The sequence below is a fragment of the Bombus pyrosoma genome, linkage group LG10 (genome assembly GCF_014825855.1).
Source record: "Bombus pyrosoma isolate SC7728 linkage group LG10, ASM1482585v1, whole genome shotgun sequence".
NCBI classification, from domain to species: Eukaryota; Metazoa; Arthropoda; class Insecta; order Hymenoptera; family Apidae; genus Bombus; species Bombus pyrosoma.
Genome location: NC_057779.1, coordinates 3,791,068 through 3,807,757, shown reverse-complemented (window position 1 = coordinate 3,807,757; position 16,690 = coordinate 3,791,068). Strand labels below are relative to the sequence as shown.

General features: G+C 32.7%; 4 protein-coding genes across 7 annotated transcripts; 1 reads left to right on the top strand and 3 right to left on the bottom strand.

The window, feature by feature from the left end:
• Positions 1 to 13: 13 nt before the first annotated feature.
• LOC122571349 (poly(U)-specific endoribonuclease homolog) lies at positions 14 to 4,379 on the bottom strand. The gene is made up of 6 exons (XM_043734983.1): positions 4,183 to 4,379; positions 2,630 to 2,767; positions 2,266 to 2,424; positions 1,336 to 2,188; positions 823 to 1,252; positions 14 to 741 (listed from the first exon to the last, which is right to left on the bottom strand). Exons 1-6 carry the CDS (start codon positions 4,232 to 4,234, stop codon positions 508 to 510), a joined length of 1,866 nt encoding a protein of 621 aa, XP_043590918.1. The 5' UTR covers positions 4,235 to 4,379; the 3' UTR covers positions 14 to 507.
• A 450-nt stretch (positions 4,380 to 4,829) lies between these two features.
• LOC122571345 (poly(U)-specific endoribonuclease homolog) lies at positions 4,830 to 8,147 on the bottom strand. Its single transcript, XM_043734969.1, has 6 exons — positions 7,988 to 8,147; positions 7,674 to 7,913; positions 7,525 to 7,596; positions 5,754 to 6,834; positions 5,267 to 5,681; positions 4,830 to 5,185 (listed from the first exon to the last, which is right to left on the bottom strand). The coding sequence occupies exons 1-6, from the start codon at positions 8,037 to 8,039 to the stop codon at positions 4,952 to 4,954; spliced, it is 2,094 nt and encodes a 697-aa protein (XP_043590904.1). The 5' UTR covers positions 8,040 to 8,147; the 3' UTR covers positions 4,830 to 4,951.
• A 129-nt stretch (positions 8,148 to 8,276) lies between these two features.
• On the bottom strand, positions 8,277 to 10,474 carry LOC122571355 (glyoxalase domain-containing protein 4). 2 transcript variants are annotated; one of them, XM_043734991.1, is made up of 7 exons: positions 10,333 to 10,474; positions 10,021 to 10,269; positions 9,913 to 9,962; positions 9,512 to 9,777; positions 9,273 to 9,428; positions 9,020 to 9,195; positions 8,277 to 8,950 (listed from the first exon to the last, which is right to left on the bottom strand). In XM_043734991.1, the coding sequence occupies exons 2-7, from the start codon at positions 10,108 to 10,110 to the stop codon at positions 8,843 to 8,845; spliced, it is 846 nt and encodes a 281-aa protein (XP_043590926.1). In that variant the 5' UTR covers positions 10,111 to 10,269; positions 10,333 to 10,474; the 3' UTR covers positions 8,277 to 8,842. The 2 variants fall into 2 exon arrangements, with proteins under 2 accessions (XP_043590926.1, XP_043590927.1); XM_043734992.1 differs by having other exon boundaries at positions 10,021 to 10,260.
• A 135-nt stretch (positions 10,475 to 10,609) lies between these two features.
• LOC122571342 (protein pigeon) lies at positions 10,610 to 16,256 on the top strand. Of its 3 annotated transcripts, XM_043734962.1 has the most exons (11): positions 10,610 to 10,750; positions 10,926 to 11,062; positions 11,163 to 11,478; positions 11,553 to 11,815; positions 11,883 to 13,030; positions 13,198 to 13,539; positions 13,607 to 13,821; positions 13,899 to 14,102; positions 14,172 to 14,243; positions 14,307 to 14,377; positions 15,654 to 16,256. In XM_043734962.1, exons 1-10 carry the CDS (start codon positions 10,693 to 10,695, stop codon positions 14,375 to 14,377), a joined length of 2,826 nt encoding a protein of 941 aa, XP_043590897.1. In that variant the 5' UTR covers positions 10,610 to 10,692; the 3' UTR covers positions 15,654 to 16,256. The 3 variants fall into 3 exon arrangements, with proteins under 3 accessions (XP_043590897.1, XP_043590899.1, XP_043590898.1); XM_043734963.1 differs by lacking the exon at positions 10,610 to 10,750 and having other exon boundaries at positions 10,924 to 11,062; positions 11,137 to 11,478; positions 14,307 to 16,256; XM_043734964.1 differs by lacking the exons at positions 14,172 to 14,243; positions 14,307 to 14,377; positions 15,654 to 16,256 and having other exon boundaries at positions 13,607 to 13,817; positions 13,899 to 13,968.
• The last annotated feature ends 434 nt before the right edge of the window (positions 16,257 to 16,690 follow it).

The following is a 16,690-nucleotide window of genomic DNA, read 5'->3' as shown; positions in this document are numbered from 1 at the left end:
AATATACAACATGTAAAGTATAAATAGACAGAGTATATATTTTTCAGCAGAAAATATTGATAGAATAATAATCTCATCCTTTTGTACATTATAACATTATATTCACTACCATCTAATGAAAAGTATTTTAGGAGCTATAAAATTCGGAGATCCACTTTCATTAAAAGAATGTAAGCGGCTTTTGAAATTACTAAACAAGACGAAGATACCTACTCAATGTGCTCATGGACGACCATCCATAATACCTCTATTGGAACTAACAGATTTAGAAAGACGCCATATAAAAATTGTTCAGGTAAGTAATACATTTTTCGTATGCTATATATTAAATAAAGGGAAACTCATTTATAGATTCATTCACTTGCAACAATTTAAATTCTGTTCTACATATTTTTATCAAATTTTTCAATTCTCCTCAGCGAAATTGCATAAGTCAGTATTATATTAGCTAACATATAATGTAAAATCTATTAAATGTTATAAAATGCAGATTTTATTTCAACTGAATTAAATGTCAGGATATCCCGAAATTAAAATATCTTTTCCAAAGTAATTAACTCTGCTCACGAAAATCACGAATTCAATTCCTCCTAAAGAAATTGGGCAAGGGTTGTTAGGCCGAGTAAAGAAGCACATCGTATACAAGGCGAATTCCAATTCTGGTGATGTACCGACAAAAATGGTTGAGACTGGTTGCACTATATCGTTTAGCGATGAACGTATTTTTAAAACTGCTCCTTTCTGTAAAACATAATGCAGTGAACATTAACAATATGAACTGTTTTGATTGTTGGTTTACGAATATTACATGTTGTTACTTACATCACTCAGTTTGACTTCCTTCATATATCCAAGATAATTGACCTTCTTCTCTGCTTCTTGCTTCGCGTAATAGATCCAATTATGTAGTCCAATTATATCTGAGTCAAACTGTTCAGCTAGAAACACAGTTTCAAAACCGGAACTCGACGCATCTCCGTCAATTCGTTTGAATTGAGAGAACCATATGCGCTTCATAGTATCCTTAAACTCATATTCATCATCTTGGATGTATCCTTTATCGGCCAAGAATTTCATCATTGATTTCATCACATCTGTTTCTAGGATCTTATCAAGAAGTTCCGATTCCTCTTTTCGCTCTTCTGACGTGACCGTCTCTTTCGTTTTAACGTTAAGTTCATAGTTATCGTGTAAGGCTATCACAGCTTTCACGGTTGGAATCTCGTAAGCTTCATTATTCACAGTCAGCAACCTGAAATACGTAGAGTATGGAACTATAACACCATCTTATGATTTATTTTTAACTCTAAGAGTTCAAAGTAAATGGATTCTCACGGTTCAGCAGCGTCGTCGCTGGTGCTATCATCTTTCTTCTGGCCTTGCAAATTGATCGTTATATGCTTAAGAGCACTGTTCTTCTCTTTCTCGAATAAATTTTCCGTTAACTTTTTGATGTCATCATTAGAGGTGACGAATCCCAGAGGATTAGGATTGTTTTGTGCTGAATCTTGAGAGTTTTGATTATTCGGTGATGCATTGGTACCTGCGTTATTCTGTGAAGCTTGAGATGTCTCAGCAGCAGGTTGAGCAGCTGATTGAGCTGGTTGAGGCTGAGCAATCGAACCAGCTGCTGGTTGAGCCGCAGGAGCTGCGGCAGCTGCCGGTTGATCAGAATTTGGGACAATAGCAGTTCCATTATTATAGTAATTATTATAAGTAATTTCGGTGTGACTGGGAGCAGTTCCGCTACTAGTGCCTCTCGTGCCATAGATTCCTCCTGGTATTAATCGATTCACGGCTGCGTTCACTCCGGCGCTCACACCAGCGAAGACGAACGCTTCTTTTGCTAATTGCCCTATACCAGGTTTCTGTCCTTGCGATAAGAGAATCGTTTGTTGTGGCATCTGTCCCATGGATGGATTAAACTGTCCAACGCCTGGATTGTATCCTCCATAAGATGGATTTCCAGGATAAGGTGCATGTCCTCCTATTCCAGGATTGTAGCTTTGACCAGGTGCTGGATTATAACCATGACCTAGAGAGGGATTGTGTCCTTGACCAACTGGATTGTAACCTCCAATTGAAGGGTTGTAACCCCCAATTGATGGATTATGACCTTGCCCAGGTGATAGATTTGGGTTGGAGTTGGTATGATAAGGATTGCTGGCTGGTTGACTAGGATATCCACCTAGAAATCATTGCCCGTTAAATATTTTAGTCTATGAATATTATATTAATATCCGGTTTAAAAGGAGTATCGGATACCTGAAGGATTGTATCCAGATTGGACGTTAGTCGCGCTAGTCTTAGAACTCTGCTCGGATATAGGAGCAGATGGTTTAGGCGCGGTATTGATATTGGTTCCACTTGCTGGTTTCTTATCGTTCGCAACGTTCCACCCTATTTTATTAGGAGTGGAGCCTCCTGTACGAGAAATAACCAGTAATTTATGATCGTTAAATAGCTAAGTTTACTTATCGATACTACTGGCAAGTCACCGACCAGTTAAAAAGAAATTGAATACGTGGACAGTTAATCGATAATCGAGCGTGTGTTGCTGATAATTAATTCCATTGCAGAGCGCAAAGGACACATAATATATTGTCGAATATTTTCATACGAGAATTACCTTGATTACTTTGCTGGTATGTATTTTGAGAAGTTTGAGATGTACGAGGACGAGGTGTTGATCTCGAACGAAATACAGAACTCCCCCAACCACTGCTCCCGGTTCTCCGTCTAGACGATTTTCCATCTCCGATGTCGACTGTGAAAATTTACCACAATTTAAGTACGACGCAGTATTTTTGAATGAAAATTCTCGGTAAATTGTACACAAATTATATATATACATATATATATATATATACATATAGCTTATTGTGTGAACGAATTATCTGTTATCAAATTAACGAAGCGTAAAACGAATGAAATCACTGAATAGAATCTTGGCGGAGATTACGTATTCAAACCTACATTATTCTATATGAACAGAATGCGATGCGATCATCAAAATTTAAAGTATTGCACACAGAAGTTACCATTGGTTAAATAGAATGTACCACGTCAGAGAGTTCGAGAGAAATAATATTTCAATTTTGTTAATAACGAGTGCTGCGTGCTCGAGTATATTACACGATTCATAATATTCCACCTACCACTTGTTGAGCCTCTCTATCAATCTATGATAAATTATTCTATATAGTCACTAACAATTTAACAATTCGCTAAATAAAATAATGATATATCGTTAACATGCGAACCTGATTATTTCCATTAAATCTATTTGAATGTCAAGTATTAAACTAATTTCCATGTTTTATAAACTAAATGCTCTTTAAATATATGGGACTATAGTTTTTCAGTACTGTCCTTAGGATGCTAATATTTTGTTTCTGTATGTTATTTTAGGATAATCTTGCATTTAGTGCTACGATAAAACTTTGAAGGAGCAAATAAAATCTTTGGAGTTGATTATCAGGACTCTGTTATCGGAGTAGTAGTCGTTTACATAGAAACCACGGCAACCTAACGAATTTCACGGAACCCAATTAGATTTTCGTGACCATATCAGCGGAACAAATTCCACCTTTCGTGGAATTGCTTGAGTGACTCAGTGCCCGCCTCCGTATGGCTGCGACTTTCTAGGAAGAGTTATGATCTTTTGCGACTTCTTTGTAAACTCATCAATTACAGACAAATGAATACATCATAATACGATGCTGGCATGCATCGGTGTGTACGCTCAAGCACAAATAATTTAGTCTCGGCGAACTTATTATGAATTGTTTGGTTGCAGCTTCACGATGCAGTTAAACATGCAATTAAACAGTTCATAGAATGCTCTGTTCTCGAATGTTTTCTCCGTCTTTAGAATTCCTTCAGTTCAGTTATATCGTTTAGAAACTTGAATTCTTAATCGTGTTGACACTGTAGATAGGCAGTAATTTTACAGGCGTATAAATTTATATACAAATTTTGTTAAAGAACTTTCACTTGGTCGTTTATAAGTTTAATCTCATAAAATTCCTTGTAATACATTCTAACGTGAATCGTGAAATATTGCATCAAGGTAAAATCCAGTAAATCCATTGCCACATAGTTGAAACGTTCAGTGAAGGAAGAACGATTTCTTTTTGCCGTTTTAAATTGGTTATGCTATTTATAAAGAAACTTGCTTACCAAACACGAACAAAACGAGACTCGTGCAGATCAGAACTATCTTGATGTTCATGTTTCTTGCTATCTGACTTTTTCGGCTGTTGATTTACAATTCAAAATCGATAGCACGATCAAGGATTTCTTCGTAGTATGATCGATGCGCACTGCTTGACGGTTAATCCGTTACTAAAAGACTTCCCGTGAACTGACGCATACTAAACTACGCTGAAACTAGTTTGGAATTGCAAAGCGAGTTATACGTTATACGTCGTGGGCTTTCTCCTCTCGCATTGATCTTTGATGCATTCACAACAAGTAGTAGGGATCAAATAGAACAAACTGGCAATGAAGGAGGTTCTTAAGGTAATGACATGTCCCTGACTTCTACCTGCAAGGACGTTGCTCTTCATAAATATTTAATGGCTCTGTTCCTTCCAGCGTCCTTTTACAAAAATTCTATTCAGTGATTAATTGTAATTTTATTTTTCAGGAAAAACCGAATTTTACGGCCTTAAGATTGTATCAAGCCAAAAAATTGAAAAATTAATTGAAAGAATTGGAGAAGGATCCAGAAGAAAATAAAATATATCTTTTTATTTTTTACTTATAATAAGTATTTCTTCATATTATTGAGTTCAATATCGTTAATAATTTAATATTATAAAATGTTTTCTTTTTGTTAATAACTTTATTGCTGATAATGAATTATCTACATGTATAGAACAATGTAGCCTACATTATATTGATCCCTATATATATAACAATTACTACGTATAAAATATCTTGTATATTAAAACATTGGAGAAGCGAAATCTATAATTTGGATTCCGAAATAGGCAAATGAATGCGTATAAATGGTGAACTTAGTGCCGCCGAGGGAAACTGGGCAGAGATCATTCGATCTTGTGTAGAAGCATATTGTGTACAAAGCCATCTCCAGCTCAGGTAAAGTACCCACAAATATTGTTGCATTTTGTCTAATGTTTCCATCCTGTTGGAAGTTTAATTTCACCAACGAAGCAGTCTGAAAAAATAATTATATTAAATGGCTAATATAGTATTACTTCAATAAGAATGATTCTTTAATATTTCTTAAATCATTTACACTTCCAAGATCCAATTTATCTACATAGCCCATGTAATCTATGCGTTTCAAAGATTCTTGGTTTTCGAAATAAATCCAATCTTGCACACCAATAATGGCTGTGCCATATTTTTCAGACGCAAACACACGCTCGAATCCACATGTACTTCCGTTGAATACAGTAAACCAAATTCGACGAAGTACATCTTTTCTTTCGAAATCGTCCGGAGCGATGAATCCACGATCAGCTAGCCATTCCATAGCTCTTGACATCTCGTTTGTGTTTAGAAAGATGTCGAGCAAAAGATTCTCTTGTTTCCTTATTTCCAAACTGCGATTCAATTTTTTACGAGAATCATACTCGTAGCTATCGTATAGAGTCCGTATTACATAAATTGATGGATACTCTAATAATTCTGGGTCTACTTCGAGTAATCTAAAAAAAGAGATTGATAAGCGAGAACAATCACTCAAATTATTTAAAAGTCAGCAATGATTAGATACACACGGCTCTTTGGCTTCATCCGTTATGTTAGTTGACGTAACTCGAGTCTGTAAATTCATTTTTATGTAGTTGTTCATGTTGCGCGAATTTTTTGCGAACAGCTCTTCTGATATTCTAAAAAGTTCATCGTCCGAGGTCGTATACTCAAATGATTTGTTTATATCAGCAGGATTATTAGATCCAGTTGGAGAAGTAATTACATTCTCATTTATGCCTGATCCAAAGACGTGTCTTGTAGTTGAACTTGGAATGTCTGGTATGTTTGGACTCACATTTCCTGATGAAGGGATATTATTTCCTCCTATATTTGAAGTAAATGCTCCATTTGGAAAATTAGGGAGTCCAGTTGGAGAGGCAAGAAGTTCGGTTCCTTGTGGTACGTTTGTGGAATTCATTTTGTTATAGCCGTCAGGTACAGTATTAAAATATTGATTGTTGTAAGTAACATGAGTTGTAGGAATTGGTGGGGCAGAGTCAGCAGGCTTTGTTTCTACGTAATGTGTATGAGGATTTATTAATCTATTTACTCCTGCGTTAATTGTTGAAAAGACAAGCGCCTCTTTGACCATTTGGCCAAAACCTCGACCAGAATCTTGTTGTCCAGGCATCATTAGAATTGTTTGGCCAGGTACAAATGGCTGTACTGCAGGTTGTGCAAGTACATGTGTTTGCTGTGGATAATTAGAAGGAGAGTGTCCAGGTACATTAAAAGCAGGTCCAGAAGGATGTACAGAGTAAGGATTCCCTAATGGCATTGAATTTGCTGGGTGGAATGAAGAGGGATATGTAGAATAAGGATTTCCTGATGGTATTGGATTTGTTGGGTAATTTGGATGAGAAATAGGATTTGAAGATATATGCATAGGATTAGTAGGATAAGTACCACTAGTTGAATGAGTCTGTGGATACTTGAATCCAATTGGAGGTGGTTGAAAGCCTGGTACAGCTGGTAGAGAATTTGGTACAGGCGATTTGTTAGCTTCTGGATAAGCTAGAGAATGTTGTTGAGCTGGTACAGTTGGTTTATTGTCTCTTAAATAAGGATTACTCCAGGTCGGATTTGCTTGGTCTACTGTTGCATGACCTATAATATTAATATTTTCACATGTAGTCTACAAACTGGTCTATGAGCCAATTTTTTATAGTATTTATGCCTTGAGGTGAACCCGCAGAAAATCTCATATTAGATTCCTGGGGCTCAGATAGATGATAAGGTAAGTTTTGCTTGCTTTCTGTTACAGTTTTTGGTACAATATATTACAATAAGTTTGTATTACAAAAATTGGTACAATAAGATTAGTTACTGTAGAGAACGGATATGATGTTCCAGAAGACATTGTTTGAACTTATTAGAAGACATACATTTTTTAATTCATATTTTATATTTGATATATAAGATGTTTAGTTTAATTGAAAATGATAGAATATGTCACAACAGATTAAAGTTATCAAAAAGATGGTTTAGCAAAAGTTGTTTGGTTCAAAGGAGACATCATATAAGACAAAGATAACGTAAACACATGAATACCCTCTCGCATCTTTTCTTGTCTTTCATACGGTAAATTAAAGTTAAGATATCTGCTAAACTAATAATTTCTCAACATAAGTAGATTAATAGTGCAAAAAGATAATTTGAACCATATAATGTCCCTCTTTGAACTAAACAATTTTTGCTAAACCATCTTTTTGATAACTTTAATTTTTTATGGTATTCTATCATTTTCAGTTAAATGAAACAGTCTGAATATTACTTAATACATAAAATAATACTTACCTGGTCGTGTAGCTCCTCCACCCTCAGCTTTTAAGAAATCGGTATTAATATTTTTATTTTGTTGGGTTGGTCCTAAAATTATGATCAATAACTGTATTAACTAAACTATAGTATATGGCATATTTAAATTATATAACACATTAAATTACCAGCAGAATTTCCTGTGGAATGTGAAGGTTTACTATTAGATACTCCATAGTCATGAACTCTTTGATTAGAATTTGCTCTGTTTGATGTTCCGCCATATGGGAATTTATATGATGTTCCAAATAAGGATCCACGTGATGTTCCATGTGATGTTCCATGTGATCTTCCATGTGTTGATCCATGAAATGATCCTTTACCGAAACTTATTTTACTGCCAAATTTATATTTTGCGCTAGTACCATCTACAAAAAGCGTATATATATATAACAGATTAGTAATAAAAATATTGTATAAAAAATAATCTGACTATACTTACAGATTACAGAAAACACACAAATAAATATGAGAAAATACGTCTTGAATTTCATTATTACAGTAAGTACTGTTGTTGCACTAGTAAACTGTTAATAGTAAACTGATATCGTCGATACGTTTGACGGATATATATATATATTCTAGACATATTTATCAAACTTCTTTTCCTAGTAAATGCATTACGTCTTGCAATATTATCTACAGGCTTTCCTTAAGATCATACTACATAATAAGGGGTCATTGCTAATGACCTCAGAGAGATATGGACATCTCTGATAGTGAGAACGACATTTCTTAACAAGTTTTTATTTGATCTCATTAACAACCTCCACCAGAAAATACATATTTTTTATAGAAACATTAAATTATAAAACAAGCTTTGTAAACTCTTTTGTACTTTAAACTTAGTAATGTAACAATATACTAATAAAAAAGTTTTGTGTTAGAAAACAATTCATGTTGATAGTTATATTACATGTAGAGACGACGAACTTTTTCCCCGCCACGGATTGAACAAACTACTCTTTTATTCAGAGTCGGACCCTTCACCGCATATAGTATTCAAAATTAGAAAAATATGTACAAAACTACAGAGTCTTAGTAACTTATACTATGTAAAGTTGTAGAGTGTAAGAGTTAAATGGATATGAGTAGAATCGTTTTTACATGGCTCTGCAAGGCAAGAGCTATATGCAGCGTGAAAACCAGTGCATTGTCTCTGTTATATAACATATTTTTTCCAAAATATTGAAGTGGTATTAACACAGTCTCTCAAATTTATAGAAATACTGAGATAAAATATTGTCCTTTTATAAAAGATATAGCTTCAATAGCTTCAAAGGATTATCTTAATTGTTTATCCTTCTTTTTTAATATATCTATCCAAAATTGCTTCACTAGGATAATCTGGAACTGATAATTGGCGAAATGCTTCATCATCCACAAAGCAAATTTCATGACCATCCTAAAAATAATCACAATTATTACTGTGCGTGTATTTTATTTAAAAATAAAGTATTTTAAATGCACTTACTGGGTCAGCAAGGATAATAACTCTTACAGAAGCTTTTCCTGGAGTATCTAAAGTGATTAAATCAGTCAATATCTTATGTTTATTATCTTTTATTCTCTTTTGAATTTCTGGTTGTTCTGCATGAGGAACTGAGAATGCTATGCGTCCATAAGCTGCAGCATGATCAATTTCAGTACCTAATCAAGCAAGATATGCTTAATCATTACAGCAATCTGTATTATCAAAGTATTACACAACATTATGAGATCATTACCAATATCTTTAAATTCAATTTTTGCCTGATCTTCACTGTATCCTAATAATACGCTGTTTTCAGTTTGATCAAATACTTTCAAGTCTAGAATATCTTTCCAATAAGCAGTAGTTTTTTCAAGGTTTGAACTGGACAAAGTTAATTTTTCTACAGGATCTGTTGGAGAAATAGTCTTTTACTTAGATGTAATCTAAGAAATATATGTATATATTACGATTAAAATAGTTCTATATTAATACCTTTATCTAGAGGTTGTGGTTCATCAATAACATAATACTTGTAACCACCAGGTGCTTGTAAAACAAACTTTCCATTTTCTTCTTGCACTGGCCATCCACCTGATCGTGCTCTTTGAAGTACTTCCCTAGACCGGATTGTTATCCCACCAAAATCATTTCCCATTTTGTATTCTTTGATCCCATAATTATAAGTTAACTCTATAACAAAATGAGTATCTTCGGTTCCATATCCTATCATGGTTTTGCTCCATCTATTCCCATATGGTCTACATAGTAAATGTAAGATATTTCATCATAACAATTCGCACAAAATTACTATATAATATATTATGATTGATGATAATATATTAGACAAAGAGTAAATACAACAAGTGTATACGTGACTAAAGTTAATTGCGTACCCATTGCAAGCCGCTTCACAACCTTCGGCAAATTCCTCGTGCCGTAACACCTGTAAAAGAAGAACTTCCGTAAATCCAGACATCAATTCGAATTATTAAACTACTAACCTTCATCCCAAGAATTTCCCGGTAAAATCTGCAGGTTATTTTTCTATCTGGTATTTTAAATACAAAATGAAGCGCTCGTCCGGTGACCATTTTTAACAAATCTATTTTTGCAATCGTTACACAAAGAAATACACTTCCAATTCTTTGGCGGATAAGACGGGAGGCGTATACCTACTATACTGATTACGCACACTGATCTCTTCTGAAGAAAAACTGTTGCCTTAATACCTCTGCGGTTCTCTGTAATGACTAATCATTAAGAATTGAATTAACGTTATATATGATTCATTCTAGGCAATTATTTTTACTTACATCTCGAACTATACGTATTACTGTTGACGTGTCTTATAAACGATATCTTGTTATCAGTATCTAAAAAATATAAAAATATTTTTATCTATTTAGCTTGTCTATACTGAATTATTTAATGGGAATTTTCGTAACAAAGGTGGCGCTAACAAAAATTTAATACAATTCAGACGGTGATTCAGATTCACTATCAACGTCAAATCGATATATGTATGGTAGCCATAACAGTAGCAGACGATATATTAGATAATGTCAAAATACACATACGATCTACGCTACTCATCAAATTGAAAACTATTGATCGTTTTTTTTAAATTAAAATATTATACAGTATTATACATTAGAGAAGACTTATAGATAGATATGGTAGAAAACCTTGCAGCAAAATTATGTTTACTTCTGTCGGAAAAAGCACATTCAGGTAATTGTGACAATATATAATTTTTAAATAATGATGCAACTATTTTATTTATAAGATTTTAGAGAAATTGTGTATAAGACTAAGGTTGCAGGTTATAATGTAGATGTTTGTTACATCTAACAGCATATATAACACAAAATAAAATGTGTCTATAAAATGAAAATTTGATTTTTAGCCGAACAATGGAAATTACTGGGTCAAGAGAAGGATGGTTCCTTATTAGTTGGATGGACAGAGGAAACTGTAAAGGACAATGTAAACATATCATATACAGTTGTAGGCCACTACGACCGGATTAATGATAAGCTACAGGTATGTTAATCTATATACAATATTAAGAATACTTTTAGAATATTAAGAAGCCTTTTTGTATAAAATATATATAGTGTAAATAAAATGGAACATCATGCAGGTATTGCACCAATTCACAGAGGTATTAAATATTGTACAAGCAACAATAAGTCAAAGTCGTACTGTTTTTGGATATATAACAAAACAAAAAGTTCCTGTAGAGACAAAAGTAAATTCAGAGTCTACAGAAGACAAAGATCAGAGCATACCAACTGAAATTGAAATGTATGAAGCATTTATTGTTGAATTAAAAGGACAAGAAGTAAATATACACAATTTGGATGCAAAGAAATCTAAACAAGTGAGAATTCAATTTTTATATAAAGAAAAAGAACATGGACAATGGGATAAATTTTTGTTATTAATTCATCAAGAATGTAAGGATTGTGTAATATATAGATTACACTTATATTTGTTAAGAATTACTAAATTTAATCGTTTAATGGTATAGGTATTATAATATACACTGTAATCTTTGATACGTCTGTATCAGATGTTTATTCAATACAAGAATTAAAATCTGAACCATTAGTTAAAGCATTTATTTGGGCTCAATGGGACATGGTAAATCAGGTTTTATATCATATACACCATAAAAAAATTCCAATAAGTTTAGTTTCTGAAGATGAAGAGGAGAAAGAAAATAAAACAGAAAGAACTAATCCAACACTTAGTGGTCTTCAATTTCATGATGAATTGCCACATGAAACAGTGGTAAGTAACCAATTGCAGTTTAATAATAATTTCCGCATATTTCAAACAATTAATTTTTCGTCCCCAGCTAAATATACCACTAAATTTACCTCAATTATCAAGTTCTTCCAACTGTGGGACATATGAGGATGATGTTATACCTTTAAGGGTTCACGATTGTTCTTTAGATCTTATTGTAGTTTCTGACCCTAAAGGTATGGTCTGTGTTTGCCATCATTACTTATATCGTCCAGTAAAACCACAGCAGCATGTACTTAATTCATTGAATGAATCTAATACAGTGCACTTTGCATATTCTGTAACACTTCTTCATCGCAGCTGTGTGATTCATTGTGTTATACCAGGCATACCATGGTCTCATGCTAAACTTATACGACCGACATTCGCAATATATGAACATCATCACATGATTGTTCTTGTACCAGGTCTATTTACTCATGTTCTCGAAATTGGAACAAATCATGAACCATGTTGCCACATATTATGTGGTCCTTTAATTTCCCTTCCATCTCGTTCTTCTTATTTGGTACCATTGCTTGAATTAGAAACTAATACCAAAGGAAGCAAAAAAAAATATGATACAGCTTCCCTAGAAGGAAGCAGTACATCTCAATTTAATATGAACATATTAACAATAGACTTACCAACACTGGATTTAGTACAATTAACAATCTCATCCGACTTCCTTACTGAAGTATTTCGTAAAGAAAATTCGATAGAAGTACGCTTGGGTATATTGCACTACTTTCTTTGTCATAGAAATGATCTGGATATTATTTCAGAATTAGTATGTGCGATTGCAGAGAAACCTAGATCATTGGAAATTGTACGGTACATGCAAGAAATTCTCATTGGTGGTTCATATGCTTTAGTACAAAAAAATTTGTTAGCAGATGCTATACCTTTATTGGCTTTGTTGCCTGTTACGACTATGGAAGAGTACATAAGTTTTGAGATTAAAGTGAACGACTTAAGTATAACATTGAGTCATGAAAAACTATGGAATACATCTGTAATGTTACTATCACCGCAACAAAGGTTGATTCCTTACCGCAGTGACTTGTGGACTCGACTGTGGGATCAACTTAGTAAAAATAACGGAGATAAAACAAGATTTAAGCCGAGTAAAATTGCAGAAAAATTATTAGTTTCTTTAGCATGTTATCAACCTGAAGCATTATCCAGATCCAGTACACCAATGTCTCCAAGTGGAGGGTAACATTTTAAATAAGTCTTTGTTTAACCCATTTAATTACATGAATGTTTATGGATAACTTGTATATCTCTTTAAATAAATTTATATTTTAATTTCAGCAATTCTCTTATATTTGTAGTAGCACAATATTTTTGATAGAAATTAATTTGTATAAATGATATTGCAGATTAGTTGTGGCTACAGTGTCGCTTGGAGATTTATCAAGTGGTCGTAGTAATAAACTCATGGACTCAGGTTTGCTATTTAATGAAACAGAAAGTTGTACTGCTTCTAAGCAGGAACATATTGTATCTGTAAATTTACGAGAATTATCCATGTATTTATTAAAACATGGTACTCAGACATCCATAACGCATCTTAAGGGATCGTGTACTCCATTACATGTCCACGCAATGGCAACTAGACATGTGGCTGCGCAATTAGAAACATCGCGGGCTCTTTGTCAAATGTTATGTCGAGCGGCTAGCGTCGATCCACGAATTGAACAAGAGCGTGGTTTTATTCTTGTGTAAGTAAATCATTCGTGAATAATTATCATATATTGCAACAAAATTTAAATTAAGATATCATTTTAGCGATCAATTAGACGAAATAAGACGATGGTTATTGTTCGTATTATTGGAGCGCTATAGGCGCGCAATAGAAAGTATAGCATTCCCAGCACCACAAGGATTCACATCGTTTTTTACTTATCTTGGATATAGAACCCTAAAATATTCGATGTTTTTACAATATGTACAACGATCAGTATTCGAATTACAAGTCGATGTCAGCAAAATTATTATGGCTGGTATATTCTTTAATAAAAAATTTATTTTTATTTTAATTTTTAATATTTCTGTAATTTTCATTTAATATCTCTTACAGATATTAGTGATACAAAAGAAAATGCCATTCGTAAATTAACTTTATTGTCTTTATTACCAAGATCACGAGCGAAAAGACTTTTAAATCAATGGTTACATCCTGTAAGCTTTATGTTCAGAGCTCGTGAACACGCTGCAAATATTTTATCTGGTGAGATATGCCAAAACCGAGGTAGAACATTGCAATATAGAAATCATCATAATGGTAAGGATACATAATTAACAAAAACTCAAATATTTCCAGCTATCTTTTTATTAAATAAATTATATACAGGTTTAGCAGCATTTCCTTCAGCAGATCGTTTATCTCCATTGGACACATTTCTTGATCTTCTTACAGCAAAAGGTACGAATTAGATATTAGATCCCACAAATCTTATTTCAGTTATAAATTAATTATATTTTACAGCTAGTCTAGCTGAGTTAGATTTTGGCCTGCTTATAGAAGCTACAGTAACATCTACAGAAGATTTTTTATAGGTAAATGTATTCTAATTTTCTAGAATCAGTTATAATAGAAAGTGTAGTGCAAATAGTCATCTGATCGTGCAAAGTGCCATTAATATCTTCCAAAATATTTAGTATTTATGAACATGTAATTTTAACCTTATTTTACAAATTCTCATGCATTTCTTATCGAAAATTCTATACAGGGTAGAGATTTTAAATAGAATAGTCAGATAATACACTCTAAATACCTAGATAATTTAACTAATGCTCATGTTTCTATTTACATTATGTTAAAGTTGGATAAATCAACAATTAATTCTTATGATTATTTTAAAAATGTTTTATATTTTAAGATTAATGTTTATTCTGTTCAAGTTTATAAACTGGTTACTTTATGATGTTACAATTGCATAAGTGCTGCAAAAACTATATCTTTGTTTTCTGTATACATCATGAGCCAGTTTTCTGCCGCAAAACTTTGTCAGCATATTCTACAATCAAAATTAAGAAAAAGAATGATGTATGAATATAGGCTCTTAAATGCTTTATTAAAAAGTTATGACAAAAATACGAAATGATAACAGACCATTTCTATGACACAGTATAAGAACATATTGCCGATATCTGTCTGATATTACACAAATGTTTACACATATTATAATATTTACTTGCTAAGATCAGTGAGTTGATTAACCAGTATGGCAAAGGTTAAATGACCACTACCTTCAATGATGGGTAAGCCAAGGAGAATTAATTCCTTAGTCCCCAAGATCATTAGGTATCACATCAATAGATCTTTACTTGTGAGAAATTGTGAACGAAAAAGTTTATTATTAACGTTTATTATAAAGTTTATTATAAACACAAATTAGTATGTGTTAGGAGTTAATGCAAAGAATTTATGATGTATTTGCTGTAGTTAAGCAAAATGACCAAGAAATTCTACTATAGTAGACTCCATTTTCCATAGATGCCATTTCTGCGTACATAATAATAGACAACATATTTAAAATGGAATTTAAATGGAATTAAAATAAAAATGGAATAATGATTGAACTTGAAAACGAAAGCACTCTGTTGTCATTTCATAATTTTGTTATAACTGCTTAATAAAGCATTTAAGAACCTATGTTTACATAACATTTTTTTCTTATTCTTGCCTATAGACTATGCAGGTAAAGTTTTGCAGAGAAAATCTGAGCACCCTGTATATTACTAGTTGAATTTTTGTTACTAAGTTATTATAATTTTATATTAATGTGATTAATCAGTTAATCAAAAGCTTGTGTGTGATTTTCTTTTGTAGTTACATTAGTTTATCAGTATGTGTCACAGTGTGCTATACATATACAGAATGTTCTTGAAATCATGGTACAATCAGGAAGAAGATGATTCTTTACGTAAAAGTAAGTTGAAAGTATAGATTTCTAGGTCCTGTATCTCACATCCCACATCTTGTATAATATATCCCGCAATAAATAACACTGCTTTTTATACCTAATACCTCATAATCTACATACTACTACATTTCTATCCCACTTTCCATATTATTTAAGTATGTAATCTATATACTATGATATATCCAACATCTATCCAGTATTCCAAGCACAGCTTATTCTTACCCCTAATTCACTTAATTCACATCCCAAGTCACATCATCAGGGTCATCTTCTTTCCGATTGTATCATGATTTTGAAAATATCCTATTTGCATCATCCAACAGTTTTTGAATTGTTGTAGTGTGAATTAAGTTACAAAAAGAATCATTTATGATAAAATTGTAATCTGTGTAAATTTTTTATGTGTATTGTGAAAAGTATTACAAAACTACATATCAGAAGATATGTACAAACATACAACAGTATTAATAATTTTTATGTAAAAGTGAATATGAATATTTAAAAAATGATTTTGTGTTTTAATATTTACCTACCTTAATATATACTTAATTCTCTCCAAATATTACATTAAAGATAGAAGATAGACAAATTTCTTATTTTGAATTTATTTCCTACGTTTACATCAGAGATGAGTAAAGAGATCACTGATACAATGTTTAAAAAGTCAGCTAAAAATGCGCACTAAAAATAAGAGATTCTAATGACAAACGTCCGAACTGTACATACATTTCTTCTCCGGTGCTCTTGGCAGGAGAAACTTAACGTATACACGAGAGGGCAAATGTTCATTCGTATTAGTGCAGCGCGGAGATAAGCGAAAGCTAGGGGGCTAAAAAACATAAAAATGCTTTAAAGCTTTTATTAAATATCAGAAATGAATTGTCTTTTTGGGAATTGATTACAGAAAAATCACTTTGGACTTATAGTAATTGGAAATGATTTA